Genomic DNA, 14,601 nt, shown 5'->3' on the forward strand with positions numbered 1-14,601 from the left:
AATATTTAATTGGAATGACATACAAAAAAATGACTTATTTGTGTGCATTCTCTGGTTGAACTGCTGAGAGACAAAGCCAAATTTGATTTTTTGAGGCTCTAAATAGTATTGCTGCATCTCTTTACACAAAAGATTGAAATCAATACATTAGAATCTGCATTACATTTATTCCAAATGAAACTGCTGGAAGAATCCATTTTGTCTAAAAAGTCAAGGAAACAAACAAAAAGTCTGTCATTGATATAAAAGCCGTTTAATGATTGTCAGAGTGAATCCTGAGGAAATTCAACAGCATAAAATTTTCATAATAGGTTTACAAAAACTGTATGCAATGATCTGTTTTTTTATACTGCTCTTCGCTGCTTTCTGGAGGCAGACTTTTTCTTCTTTAATCAGACAAGCAGTAGAAAATTCCTATGAACATAAATAGCATAAATATTCACAAAAGTGTTTTTTTTTTTGTACAAAAATACAAATCTATCAAGTCCATGTCTATTTACATAAGCCACAGTGCTGAGGTTTCAGTCAGCAGGGAGGACAAAAGATAAGGCAAAGAGGCAGAGCTGCTATGAGATTCTCTGAATGAGATAAACTTTTGTAAGATTACCAAATGTTCACGATTTCAAAACTAAAGATATAAAACAAGCTCTAACTTCTTGTAATTAAATCAGAAAAGCATCAATTATTCGTATTGGTTCTTAAATTATATATTGATTATTGTTGTTATAATAATGTTATCTGTGGGATTTATTCAGTGGTAAAGTCGTAGGTAAAAATAGAGAATAAAGACTTGCTAAATTTAATCAGCAGTGGGTTTCAAGTGCTTATGAAGAAGAATATTACGGTTTTTTTAAATGTTCTGTTTGCTATAGAGAAAACAAAAGAACAATAAATTGATATTAGATCGGTAGTTAGTAGGATTACCAGCTGGGGTAAAGAGTCTGCTCTTTAAGATACATGCCTACTTCAGCTTCCTGACTGCAGCTTTAAAACTGTATTTCAGTAATAAGATTAATTGGTAATGTTACTTTAGTTCTCACTCTATGAATGTCTGTTTTTAAACAACTGAAATATTTCCAACTTCAGAAATGTGTCATTCTAGACCAGGGGTTCCCAAACTTTTCATCCCATGACCCAAACAATAACAGCACCATCGACTGGCGACCCCCGAAAAAACATCACTATATTTATATAGAGTGTCCTAATAACATTCATTTTTTTAAATACTTGTATTTTATAACATAACCACTTTAAAAGTATCTTGAATTATTTAATGGGATCTTCAATAGTCCTATATTTTCTTATGTATTTTACAACTAAATGGTGTATTCCCCATTATATTCAAATCCACATCAATCATATTGACCATCAAAAATGCAATATCTACATATTTTATCAGAAATTTAAATATATGAATCTCATGATACTTTCTGGGCCTCTATATATCTCAGGGATCACCATATAAAAATAATCAAAAACATTTCATACCATATTTCAGAACCCCTGTTCTAGAGTGCTTGGGACAGGATTAGTAGTTATTTTTCAGTTAGCTCATTAGTGGTGTGCAGCAACATGTGGGGGAGGGGCAGCTCTATATGCTCTTTCTACTGCTTGATTCAAAATGACTTTGAATTGTACGAGAAGTGTATACATTTTGGAACTCGTAACATGCCAAGATTTTATTTCATAAGGCAAGCTGTCGCTCAGTACACTAAAAAAAACATTTTTGGCATTTACTAAATCATATTTTGTAACTTTAACATTTAACTTTTTCATGTTAGCAGGGTAGGACATAAAAATATGTGTTAAAGTTACTAAATACGATTAAGTAGATGCCAAAAAATGGTTGCATTATCTTTTTTTTCAGCGTATATAGTAACTATATTTTCTTCGCAGATAATGCAAACCCTCTGTAGGCCACTGTTTTGAGGTATTGGTGGTGTCACACAGGCCACTTTGGCAGCTTTGGGTTAACAGTGAGGAAGTGCTTTTTTCTTCAAATCAATTGGTTCTATATAAATAAGCTGAATTGAACTGATTCTTGGATAACTCACATAACGGTCAAAATTTAGATTTAACTTGAGACAATAGTTTGTCTAATTAAAGTTTGTATTACGAATACAAAATTCACTTTTCTTATTTTTCTGATGTATTTTATGGGAATAAAAAAGCTTCAATGCTAAGTTCTTTTTTCCAGGTTGAAGTTGATTTTTTTGTTTTTGCATATTTAAGCTCTCTAATAACAGGGACAACAGTGAGTTCTCTGTTTGGGATTATCAGAGGAAGTCTGCTAACTTCCGTGCTAAGAGTTTCCCCTAGAGCTCAGTCCCATCCCTGGGGAAAATCAAGCTGTTCACACTGAAGCTGTTGTAGAAGTGAGTGTTGAACTGTCCGCTCTGCCCGCTGCTGAATGTGTTGTAGTACACTCCCCGGTTAAAATGCAAGCCCTCGTTGTGATCCGCTGCCCCCGCCTCCGGCCCGCTGCTGCTGGGGTGGTATGGGCTCAGGGCCGTTATGTTCCTATTCGACAGCTCGTTCACCAGTCCGAGGGACCCCTGTCGGCCAGAGGCCCCCGAGCTGAGCGTGGACATGTTGCCATAAAAGTTGTTGAAACATGGAGCGGCCGAGGCGAGTCCGGCCGGCGATGAAGATGAGCTTTTTTGGTTTTCGTTCATCGCTTCCATCTCTGGTGAGGAAGCTCCCAGCAGCTGTGGGCTGTCGGAGGGTTTCATGGAGCCCGCCACCGTGGGCCTGCCGTCCTCAAGCTTTGTGGCTGTAGCCGCAGCTCCTCCTGAAATGCTGGGATCAGACCGTCTTTTCCTTTTCCGCCGGAAGTTTCCGTTATCAAACATCTTTTCACAGTTTGGATCTAGTGTCCAATAATTTCCTTTTCCTGTAAACAAAAGAAAAAACAAATAAAAAAATAAAGTGAAATTTGCTAGGAACTTCAAACCTTCCTGCTTTTTATATAAAGCCTATGTTTATATAAACAGTAAGGTGTGGTTGTTTATTTAAGGTTTTATCTTTTTCCCTTGTAAAAATATAACTCTGTTGAAGGAACAGATAAAATAAACATACATACTAAACTTAGAAAATCTAGAAATCTTTTTTTTTAAAACATTTATCCCAAGCCTTTTACAAAACAGGAATGATAGTGTTCAAAATGTCTATTTATGTTTTTAGAACAAAGTCTAGAGCTTTTCTTTAATTTTATTTGTTGAATTGATTTTTTTTTTACATGAAGTGTAAATCTTTGTATAAATATAAAAAAAAACTATGGGAAATTTGATAATTTTATGAAATACACACCTTTTATTATTGTGTGTGAAAATAGGTTGTTTTGGACATCATACAATTTTTATTTTTCAGTTTTATGTTAAAAAACAAGTTTCTTTGTTTTTATTAAATATAATTGAACACATCTGTAGATAAGTTTCTCTAAAACCCTGGCAGATAATCAAGAGGATTTCATTCACTTTTATGATAAACGACTTCTTATTTGTGTTATCTGGTTTAATGTGAGTGAAACGGATGTTAAATGCGTTCCTATAGATTCAGGCAAATATTAAATGGTCATTTTTTTCTGTTTTGTCTCATAATATCTTTGTTATTCCTGTTATTTAAATTAAAAGATGATTTAAATGTAAAAAGTCTAGACTTGTTTAAAAGTAATAACTGAAATCATCTGTATTAAAGAAATTATTAGGTAGGTATTTTGTTCTATTTAAATAAAATGTAAGGATTCACAGTTCAGTAATGAAAAACATTTTCAAAGCTCCCAGAGAGAACAGCGTTAAGGCAAAATTATTTTTGGCTTTAGAAGACCGCTTTGATAAAAATTAGTAAGACGTTTTTTTGTTTTTTTTTCGGAATGCAAAGGTCCATTTTAAACTTCACTTATCTTTTATTTTCCAGGAAACTGTAAACCAACCATGGGTGCCACAATTTAGTAATAAATAAAATGCTAATATTTGAACTTTGTATGTAAATAATTTTAAAATATAGAATAATTTTTTCCTACTATCATTCAGCGCTAAATCGTGTGTTTTACATAGGGAATAGGTAGCTCTATGTTTAGGATCTATTGACTGGGGTGAAATGAAACCAAGCATTATTCAATTAGAGTATTTACTTTTACACTTATAATTGATTTGTAATAATTTACAGTTGCATTGACATATTTATTTCTATCAGTAACTTTTTATGGGTTTATTGGGATATTGAACTGAGGCATGTTTGGCCTCCCATACTCTCCAGGTGTCACATAAGGACTCTGTGGGATGTTTTGGTTACCTGGGTCATCCTCATCCCTTGGGACCTTTTTGAAGCAGTCGTTCAGAGACAGATTGTGCCTGATGGAGTTTTGCCAGCCAGCTTTACTCTTCTTATAAAAAGGGAAATTGTCCGCCACGTACTGGTAAATCTGACTGAGGGTCAGCTTCTTCTCATGCGCATTTTGGATGGCCATGGCGATGAGAGCGGAGTAGGAATAGGGCGGACGCACCAGCTTCAGCAGCTCCTCCTGGCTGGCGATGGACAGCCAGCCCAGGTCTGGCCCTCCGAATCCAGGTGAGTTGGTCAGGAACTGCCGCTGTGAGCCGTAGGAGGGCGGGATGAAGGACGCCGGGTTGTTGCCGTGCAGGTAAGACGTGGAGGAGTTAACGCCCGGCCCGTTGAGCCACAGGTAGGGGTTTGGAGAGGAGGCGTAGTCCCCGAGGCCGTAGCTGGCGGGTCTCTGCGCGCCCTGCAGGCTCTGCTGGTGGTAAACGCTGCTGAAGTTGTCGCAGTAAACCGCAGCTGCCATGTCCGGGGACTCCTGTGCGCCTTTATGAGGGATAGAGCCGACCGTAGGGGAAGTGTGGTGCTGGTGATGGGTCTGAGGGTCGATGGAGTTCATCACTCCCCGCGGGAAATTTCCCAAAGGAGAAGCTGAGGCGGTTCGGATGGACTCCTTCAGTGATGCGCAAGCAGCTGCAACAAGTGTCCGAAAGAATGAAGCTTGTTTTAAGAGCTTTAAAAGAAAAAGGGCTGAGGAACAGCCACATCCTGGCTGTGGAGAACTCCCAGTAAGTATCTTAACAACCAATAGAGAGCACAGAGGGTGTGGTTAGACACTCATTGAGCACAGAGTAGAGCCAAGGCTTCATCTACTGTCATTCATTCAGAGAAACATGCTTGGCTCACTGTTTTTTTTTTTCTTTTAATAGAGGGATGCTGTAACCATTTAACCCCAGCTAACAAACAACAACACAGAACAAAAAGACTGTGCAGCCTTCAGGACTTCTAATAAAATATGTTTATTTTCCAGACCCTGATTAACAATTCTTTGAAATAAATTTGAGATAAAAAAAATTTGAAAAAGTAATAATTTCTCACCTTTTTTTCCCCATTAACCACAAATTCAGTAACATAACCAAATAAGGAACAGTGTTACCTAACTGTGAAGCAGAAGACAAATAATGTATGTTTTTATTTATTTTTACAACAGGCCAAATATTAAATTTAAGACACTACACACATCAAAAATGGGTGAACTTCCCCTGATTACAGTGTAATTCGGTGTGACTCTTCCAATCAGAAGAAGTTTAAAGAGCAGCAGGTTCCTTGAGGCAGATGCCAGATGGTTTTTCCTCATACACGTGATAATCAGGCTCTTTGCTTCTGTTTGGAAAACTCTCATCGGGAATCCCTCTATGAATCTCTTCACCTTCTCCCTGCTCCACTTGTCACTTGGATCCACATGGATTTCTTCATTCAGTCAGCTCCCTGTCTAACCTCCAACGTTCACCCCTCTGTAATTCCAGCCTGGAATCTGTAAAACAAAGAGACAATCACCAACAAAAACACCCACAAATCCTTTCTGTGGCAAAAATGTAAAAGTGGAAGTTATCCAATCAATGGAGTAAATATCGGTAAGCAGAGACTGCAGTTGCTTAGTAGCCCAGAACTTCTTAGGGGCCCCATCACTGACACCTGGTAGGCCCCCTACGCAATTGTAGACTAAGACGTCTCTTTGCAGATGTAGTGGAGGGAAAAATTCCTCTTAAACCCACCTGATACTGAAGTGCCACATTGGGGGTTCGATGAGGTTTGTGGAACTTGGGGTGTCTGTAACATGTGGTTTTGCGCTGTCAAAATGGTTCCATTTCTCTGTGTGTGATCATATACTACTGAGAACTGCATAATTGTATCTTCTTGGCCAATTTATTGAACTGTCGCCTTATCCTGATAATTTATCACGTGTTGTACTTCATTTGGGGCCCACCTGGATAATGTTGCTTACTTATATTGTTGTGCTGTTACAGAATTGTATCCAATATCCAATCTCACTGTGCTCATTGGTTTTGTCAAAAAACTGTAAGTTTTAGGTGGGGTTGTACTTCCAGGAAAAAACAACACAATAAATATTTGAACAAGCATTGACTCAATGGGCCTGAAGATAACTGACATCACTCTTAAATAATCCCATCAAGAATCCTTCTTGAAAATGCATATGCTTCCTCTATCCATTCAAAATTATAAGCTTGTTGGTGTCTTTCACATACAAGTCAAATAAAAGGCACTGATGTATGTGGTAGGGGTGCACCAACTGATCTTTGTTTGAAAGATTATTGACCGATTTCATATACCTCTGCAAAGGTCCAAATTTTAACCACTGTCAACGCTATAAACATTGAATTATATTTGAGATATGGAGTGACATTTGTTCCATTATTATTGCAAGGAAAGAAAACATTTTGTCAATTAAAATATTGAAGAAAAAAAAAAAAGCTATCCAGATATGAAACTTTGAAAAGGTTTTCAAATTTTGCACTTCCTCAGATTTTGTTTAAAGTTTTCTCACTTATTTTTCATATATTTTTTTCAAATGTCACTTTTTGAAAAAAAAAATTACATTTGTGTTTTTCAGATTAAATTTAGAGAACTGCATCAAATTCCACTTCACAGACCACATTCTTTTCACTTCAAGCCCAATAGAATGGCTTTTTAATGACCAATAGAATGTTTTTTTTTTTTTAAACGTCCATGCAGACAAATAGAAATGCATCTTCACTTCTCACTCCATAGGAAAGCCTGCCTCTAGAGGTGAACAGAATGTGATCTATAAAACACAATTGGAAAGAATTCAATTGGTTAAACTTTCATAATGTAGGAAATTTAGCCCCGCCCCCATGCAAAAACAGTACCCACTTATGGTGTGGTCATACTGTAACTAAAGGAACTCTGCAGTGACAGTAAAACAAACACTACAGAATAAAATGTGAGACTTTGAATGCCATCTGTCACTGCTTGAAGTGGCAACAGTAGAGATTTAGTTGCATTTAGTCACTGACTGCAGCAATCTCTCACACATGCAGCGGAGGTTCTACGTTTGGCATTAAAGAAATACAGCATTTGAGATGAAGAAATCTATTACAAGCTGTGAAGCATACAGGTGAAAGTGTCATGGTTTGGGGGGTGATTTACAGCAGCAGAAACAGACCAGCCAGCAATCACATCATTCTATCCTTTTTTTTAAAAACACCAGGACAAGGTTACTGACCTCTGAACTGGTCGACCTAATTCTTTATGAAACTGCACCTCAGATATTTTTTACATAACAGCGGAATCAGAAAGGTTATGAATAACCTAGATATTTGTTTTTTATATCATTTAACCACAAATAAGTTAAGTTTATTGGTTGGAAGGGGAGAATATAAATTTAAAAACATAACGATTGGCATCTTAAACAGGATAATATTAACATACTGAGTTCTTGCTCTTTTAAGGATGGAGGAAATACCTTGAAAAGTTGTCTTAGTTCAAAAACCATGCTACTTTCTTTCCTTATCAGCTCCAATGCCATGGACCCAGAGCGGTTAAAAAAAAGCATACTTGTTGTGTTTGTGACTATTTCTAAAGGGGAAAAGCTTGTGTAAATGGACAATTCGGCCTGGGAGGCAAAGACTGTGCAATATCACAGAGGAGTGAAAAAAATAATGGTAGTAGGTAAATTATTGTCAGACAAAAAATTATAAATATTGCTTAATTGCATACTAATGAGGGATTACTACATGGCTAAATCCTGAATTATGATGCTTTATGCTGCAGCCACTGCTTCCTCCCAACCAATCACAAATGCAGGCATGCTTGCCCCAAAGTGCTGTCCCCTAAAATAACAACACAGAAGATGTGAGAACTAGGGCTGAAAATATTAATCCAATTACCGGTAGTCGAAATTAATCTTTTATTGAAATAAACCTCAAATAACTTATTAATCGTTAATCTTAAACTGAAGTACAGAGACTCTAAGATGTGCCTTTAGCAGACAGAGCAACCCACTTGGAGCAGAACTATACCAACATTGTAAAAAAATATATAAATATTTTGCAATTAAGATAAAAAAAAAAAAATCACTTTTTCATCTGTCAGGATACTCTATCCAGAACTCTTCAAGTGGAAAAGTTTTAGTCTCACCTTGATTAAATAAGTAAAAATTGTTTTTAGGAAACCTTTTGCTGGCTGTTAACTAAAAAATAACCGACAGATTAATTGATTAGCAAAATGATCGTTAGTTGCAGCCTTAGTGACAACAAGGATAGGCGGATAGTTTTTTTCCCCAAAAAAGGGTTCAGTTGTTCCAATAACATATTGGTAATATTGTGGTTATAATGTGTCAGACAAATAGAAAAATTTTATTTTTCTGATTTTCTTGTCAGTTCAAGCTATTCTTTACATTCATCAGTATTAACATTTCTAAGGTCTTGTTGTCATGATCTGGCCTGTTTGCTCTCCCCTAATTAGTAATTCCTCTCACCTGCCCTCTTCCTTCCCTGCCTCAATTATAATTTATTCCTCTCACCTGTTTCCTCTGGTTTATATTCAGTTCAGCCTGAGCATTCAGTGCCCAGTGTCCACGAGCCACAGCTCCGCTTTGTTTTGTTTTTATTTTAATAAACCTTTTGAACTTTCCTACTGACTGTCTCTCCTGAATACTGGGTCCATCTGTCCGCAGTTCATGACACTTGTGAGTTCTTTTTACTTTGAAAAAAAAAATCTGGTTATGATGGTTTACTAAAAATGTGATTGGAATTCAGTGTTTGTGATTCCTTTATTAAAAGCAGGCAATTAAGCAGTAGCATAAAAGAGTTGCACTTAAAATATTATTTTAATAATTATTGATATTGATTGATATGAATCCATATGCTCTCCTCCAAACTGAGGTCCCTTTTAAAGAAGGAAATCAATGTAGAAAGAGTTAAAATCAAAATTTGTAACTTTCAGTTCTGCATTTCTTGGGTCTTTTATATTATTTTTTGAGTTGTAGTATTTTGTTAATCTATTAGGTTTTCTTTGATTAGTGCTGTTTTCAGTAGTACCTCACACTTAAGTTAGTTTTTTTTTTTAATCAGTTCTAGAGTTTTTCAGTTTGAGAGTTTTTTGGTATAAGAGTATATATATATATATATATATATATATATATATATATATATATAAATTGATTGTAATTTTTTAAAAATATATTAATTTGCATTTCTAACTATCACTGCCTAAATGTCAGTTAGTCTAAAAGCAAACGTTAAATGATTTTTGCTTTTTGGTCTATAAATCAAAACATTAAAATATTTCGGAATTAAAAAACTATTTGAAGCTGCAGATGTTTGATTTTTGTCACTTAGCTGTTTGCGGGGGCTCTGTCAGAAACATCATTTGAAAACAAAAGTGAATAAATGATAGAAACAGTCTAAATCAATTAAAAGAACAACAGTGTAATTAACGGTGTCATTCATGTCACTCTTAATCAGACTAGTTATCATCTAAAGTAAGCAAATAATTTAAACAATGTTTAGTTGCTCAACTTCATATACTTAAAGTTTTACTTCTGAGTGATTTCCAGCAGTAACAATCACCCCACTTTTGTGTTTTTCTTCTTTAAAAACCGATATGAGTTAAATTTAGGATATTTTGTTGATTTCTCTACATTTAGCATATTCTGCTTTTAATCAGGGTGAATTTTTAGAGAAGAACTTTCACTAATTAAAAAATCTGACCCCTTGTGAAACTATTTATTTATAGTAATTAGACTAAAGCACAGTTAACAAACAGATTAGGTTAGCTATGTCAACTACTTTAATTTATTAATACTAACTTATTAATGTCTGTTAAGTAGGTATTTGTAATTAACTTAGCTCAGCTATATTTTCCTTTAATTATTTCTTTTCTCTCGCTGATAAAACTGATATATGGTATATTGTCTACACTACACACTATGGCATATGTATACCCACTACTTCAATGTTTCCAGTTATTTATTGCAATTTCATTTTTTTTTTTCCAGTCGAATGGATAGCTATAAATGGTACAAAGGTAAATGCTGAACTATCAGCGCTTGCAAAAAAAACTAAGGTCACCCAAAACTAAAAAACTTCTATACATATCATAAGTATAAAAGAAAATCAAGTAATGGGAAATACAGAATTGGTCAGCAATTCAAAGCTATTGTGCAGCATGAAAGATGGTGCTACTAATTCCTGCAGGGTCCCAACCTTTTTTAATTTCTGTGTCGGCAATAAAAAATGTTGAAATACATTCTAGATCCGAGAGCTGAAATCTGCCCGCTAAACAGCAAAAAAATAAATAAATTGCATCTGGGTCTCTGTTTTGGGGTCAGCTTTATTTTCTTCACTAGTAGATTATGCCTGGCTGCTTCGGGGTCTGCTTGCTGGTAGTAGGCAAGGTTTCTCTGTGAAAGCATGTGGTAGAATAAACTTTCCCTCTCATTTAGCCTGTGTAATGTTTAGGGCTGCTGGTCCTGTTGCTCATGTTCATTGCTTCTGCAGCTTTCCCAATCCTTTCATTTATGGTAATGAGACACTGTTCTGCTGTCTGTGGCTGTTCCTGACCTTTAGCTCCCCTTTGTTCCCCACTGTGAGACTGTTCTTCATGTTTAAGTTCTTCTCCTCTGTTTTTCTGTTTCTTGAATCTGTAAATTTATTTTGAAATTTAGTAGTTGTGTAGGCATCAGTTAAACAGTATTATATAGCAGGAAGTGGTGACATATAATGGCAAAGAAAAGATAATTAATGACGAAAGGGAGACAGAACAATATGATTTGAAACTGTCGGTCCAGCTTTTGTCCTGGTCAAAAGGCTCTGAGAAACAGCAGGAAACTGTGGCAGGAGGAGATTTGAAAACTCCAAAGCCACATCTAAATCATGGGAAGCTTCAATCACAGCTAAATAGTTATAATAGTCACAGTAAGCAATTATAATAATTAAATATAAAGAGAAGATTTCAAGCTCCCACATTTCTATATAGTTCTATATAGTTTTTAGACTTTTTGGAATAACCTGGACAGAAGAAATAAAGAATGCTTCTTTTGGAACTTCGGCAACAGATGTAAAGTAGTAGAAACCTTTAAAATGACAGATTTATTGTAAAAAGAATGCTATGATTTTGTGTTTAGCTTTATAGATTTATAAATTCATAAATTCTATAATTGATTCCTTTTAATTTAGCAACCTACTTTTTTAAACTTAAATTGATTATTTATACAATTTTTTTCATTTCAGAGTGCAAGTGCCATTCAGTTTCCTTTCTTCTTTTTGTGTTTTTTGTCCTTAAAAAATGAAGCGTGACTTTATTTCTGGAAAACTTTTAATATTTTCCATGTATTATGTAAAAAGAAATGTTTTATCAAATAGTTAGTTTTAAATAATGAATGTATTCCTCATTCACATTAAAAACTTTTTAACCTTTAAAATATCTGCATAGTAACCTAATAATTTCAAGTGTCTCAAATACATTTTTCAGTTTTTTTGTCTCTCTCTTAACATTATTTAAAAGTTGCATGAAAAAGTAGAAAATGAATACTTTTTAAAATAAAAGACCAGTTTGCTTCAATGGCATATCACTCTACAAAACCATTAAAAGACAGACTAGTCAGATTAGATGGAGCTGTTTTGAAAGGCGGCTTTTTCCCAGAGGAATTAGAGATGGAGTCATGCTGCCACCTTGAGATGTCAGTTCCTCTGTTCCTCTTCAGAGTCAGCTCTGAGCAGGAACTGATCCTCCCCACAAGATGGAGGCACTTCCCTACATAATATGATGCTGAAAGAGCAGAGAATGAAAAAGAACAAATGGAGGGTAGAGTGCTGTTGATCCTGAGGAGCTCATATAATTCAGGTTCTGTAAACTAAATTCTTGAATCAATAAATTATTTTGTTTTGTTTTTTTCTTTCATTATTTTCCAGAATGAAAGATCCACATTTCCGAACTTTAAATAAACTTTCAACATTGAAGGGTTACTCTAGTCCACAGCAGAAAGTGCCTGTATTTTTCCTGAGCTAGTCAGGACCTCATTTACTATTAAAGGCAAGTCAGTACCCCTGAGCCCCATGGTTGATATTGACACATTGTCTGCAGTAAAAAGGCAAAAAAGACTGAGGTTTTCCTCTAATGCAACTTTCCCATAGTGATCCAGGCCACAGGGTAATTGGCCACTGAGCAGCAGGAGTCGCTCTGTCTGACTGTAATTTCATAATATCGGGGTTGGCTATGACAATAATCCTTGGGCTCGTGCACGGCCGAAACTGTTCCCCAACCTAAAATATATCTAAATTGGAATGTGAGTATGTGTGTGTGTGTGTGTGTGTGTGTGTGTGTGTGTGTGTGTGGGGGGGGGTGTTAACTGGCTAGTACACTCAGGGTCGTTTGAAGAAGAAAGCGTTTCCTCTTTTTGAGCAGAAAATGTGGACCTTTAAACAGGGTAATGGTGAAATTAATGTTGTAACATCATGCTGGAAGAACTGGAAATAGGGTTAGCATGCTGAATATACTACTGATGGTGAATTTTTAAATTAATGAAAGCAAAGGTACTGCATGATTCTATTTGGAGCTGGTTTATATATATATATATATATATATATATATATATATATATATATATATATATTCCATCAAGTTTTAAGCAAAAAAAATATAATTGATTTAAAAAAAAAAACAGAATTAGACGATATTACAAACAAAATACGAAAGTTTTCCTGGTTTACTGATTGTGGAAGGAAAGCTTAGATCTAACAGTTAAAAGCAGTATGTATACCTCATTCTCAGAAATAAACATATGTTTTTTTTTCTCAGTGTAAAAATAACATACAGAATTTGAAATATGTGAAAGCCATATTTCTCCACTTATGGCTTCTTATTATTGGCTTCTTGTTAAATCCAAATAACCTAAATAACCAAACTCGATTATGATCAGAGATCAGATTATTCCTTTGTTTTTTAACAGATCACTTTGCTCTCAAGCTGCAGATTTAGTCATGGTTCGTAGGATTTCTAAGCATAAAATGGGAGGTAGTTCTTTAAGCTATCAAGCCTCTCTCCCATAGAACTAGCTCCCAGTTTTAGTCTGTGAAGTAGACATCACATGTCATGTCTACGGTTAAGGCTAGGCTTAAACTTTCCTTTCTGATAAAGCTTATAGTTAGAGTGGCTCAAGTTATCCTGAGATGTATCCATAGTTATGCTTATATAGGCTTAGGCTGCTGGAGGACATAGTGACCACTTTACTTTTTCCTTCTTCATCTGGTCTGGTTCTGTTTGGCTGTGACATCATCCTGGTGAGAAATATCAACTGGGCTGCTGTTATCTGGAAAGGTCATGGGTAAAGCTGTGAAGAATGTCAAATAATTTTTAGTTAAAAGATAATAAACTTTATTCAATTTATCATCTTAAAAAACAGGAATATGGCACATCTCCTGATCCAAGGAAATATTTATCCACCTAATCTTACGTGATACAAATTTAAAAAGGGAAACAGCTAAGATGCCCATGGATACTCTGCAGACGCTGCAGTGATCAGATGGCAGAATATTTTTTACAAAAACCACAAATTATGCACTACAAATATGTGGTTTAGACCTATTATTCTTAGAGTGCTTAAACATTACGGGTGCATTATCATGCCGTGGGGATTCTTTTCTTTAGCACAGACTGGGCAGCTGTACAGTTTTGACGAAAAGCAGCATTCCTTTAATTAGGCTGTGGTGGTTGTTTTCCAGTTAGTGCTAGTTAACTACCCATTAGTTTCTAATTGGTTCCATGGCTGTTCTCTAGTAACTAATTACATTGTGTGAACTTTATTGTAAAGTGTTACAAGATAAATTTGAAAAAACAGGAACAGGTATCTAATTTAGGGTTGTTCATTGACACAGTGGGTAGCACTGCAAGAAGGTTCCGGGTTTAATTCCCAGCCCAGGGTCTATCTGCATGGAGTTTGCATTTTCTCCCTGTGCATGCATGGGTTCTCTCCGGGTACACCGGTTTCCTCCCACAGTCCAAAAACATGACTAGGTTGATTGGCTTCTCTAAATTCCCCATAGGTGTGAGTGTGTGTCTGAATGATTGTTTGTCCTGTTTGTCTCTGTGTTGCCCTGTGATAGACTGGTGACCTGTCCAGGGTGTACCCCGTCACTTTCCCATTGACAGCTGGAGATAGGCACCAGCAACACTCATGACTGAAGCGGGGATAAGCGTGATGGATGGATGGATGGATGGATGGATGGATGGATGGATGGATGGATGGATGGATGGATGGATGGATGGATGGATGGATGGATG

The 14,601-nt window shown here is 35.9% G+C and overlaps 1 protein-coding gene across 1 annotated transcript; it reads right to left on the bottom strand.

Annotated features, from left to right (window-relative positions):
* Positions 1–217: 217 nt before the first annotated feature.
* On the bottom strand, positions 218–5,025 carry LOC107087097 (forkhead box protein I1c-like). Its single transcript, XM_015378467.1, has 2 exons — positions 4,294–5,025; positions 218–2,893 (listed from the first exon to the last, which is right to left on the bottom strand). Exons 1-2 carry the CDS (start codon positions 4,895–4,897, stop codon positions 2,316–2,318), a joined length of 1,182 nt encoding a protein of 393 aa, XP_015233953.1. The 5' UTR covers positions 4,898–5,025; the 3' UTR covers positions 218–2,315.
* Positions 5,026–14,601: the final 9,576 nt, after the last annotated feature.

The sequence above is a fragment of the Cyprinodon variegatus genome, unplaced genomic scaffold (assembly GCF_000732505.1).
Source record: "Cyprinodon variegatus isolate N-32 unplaced genomic scaffold, C_variegatus-1.0 Scaffold173, whole genome shotgun sequence".
Classification (NCBI taxonomy): domain Eukaryota; kingdom Metazoa; phylum Chordata; class Actinopteri; order Cyprinodontiformes; family Cyprinodontidae; genus Cyprinodon; species Cyprinodon variegatus.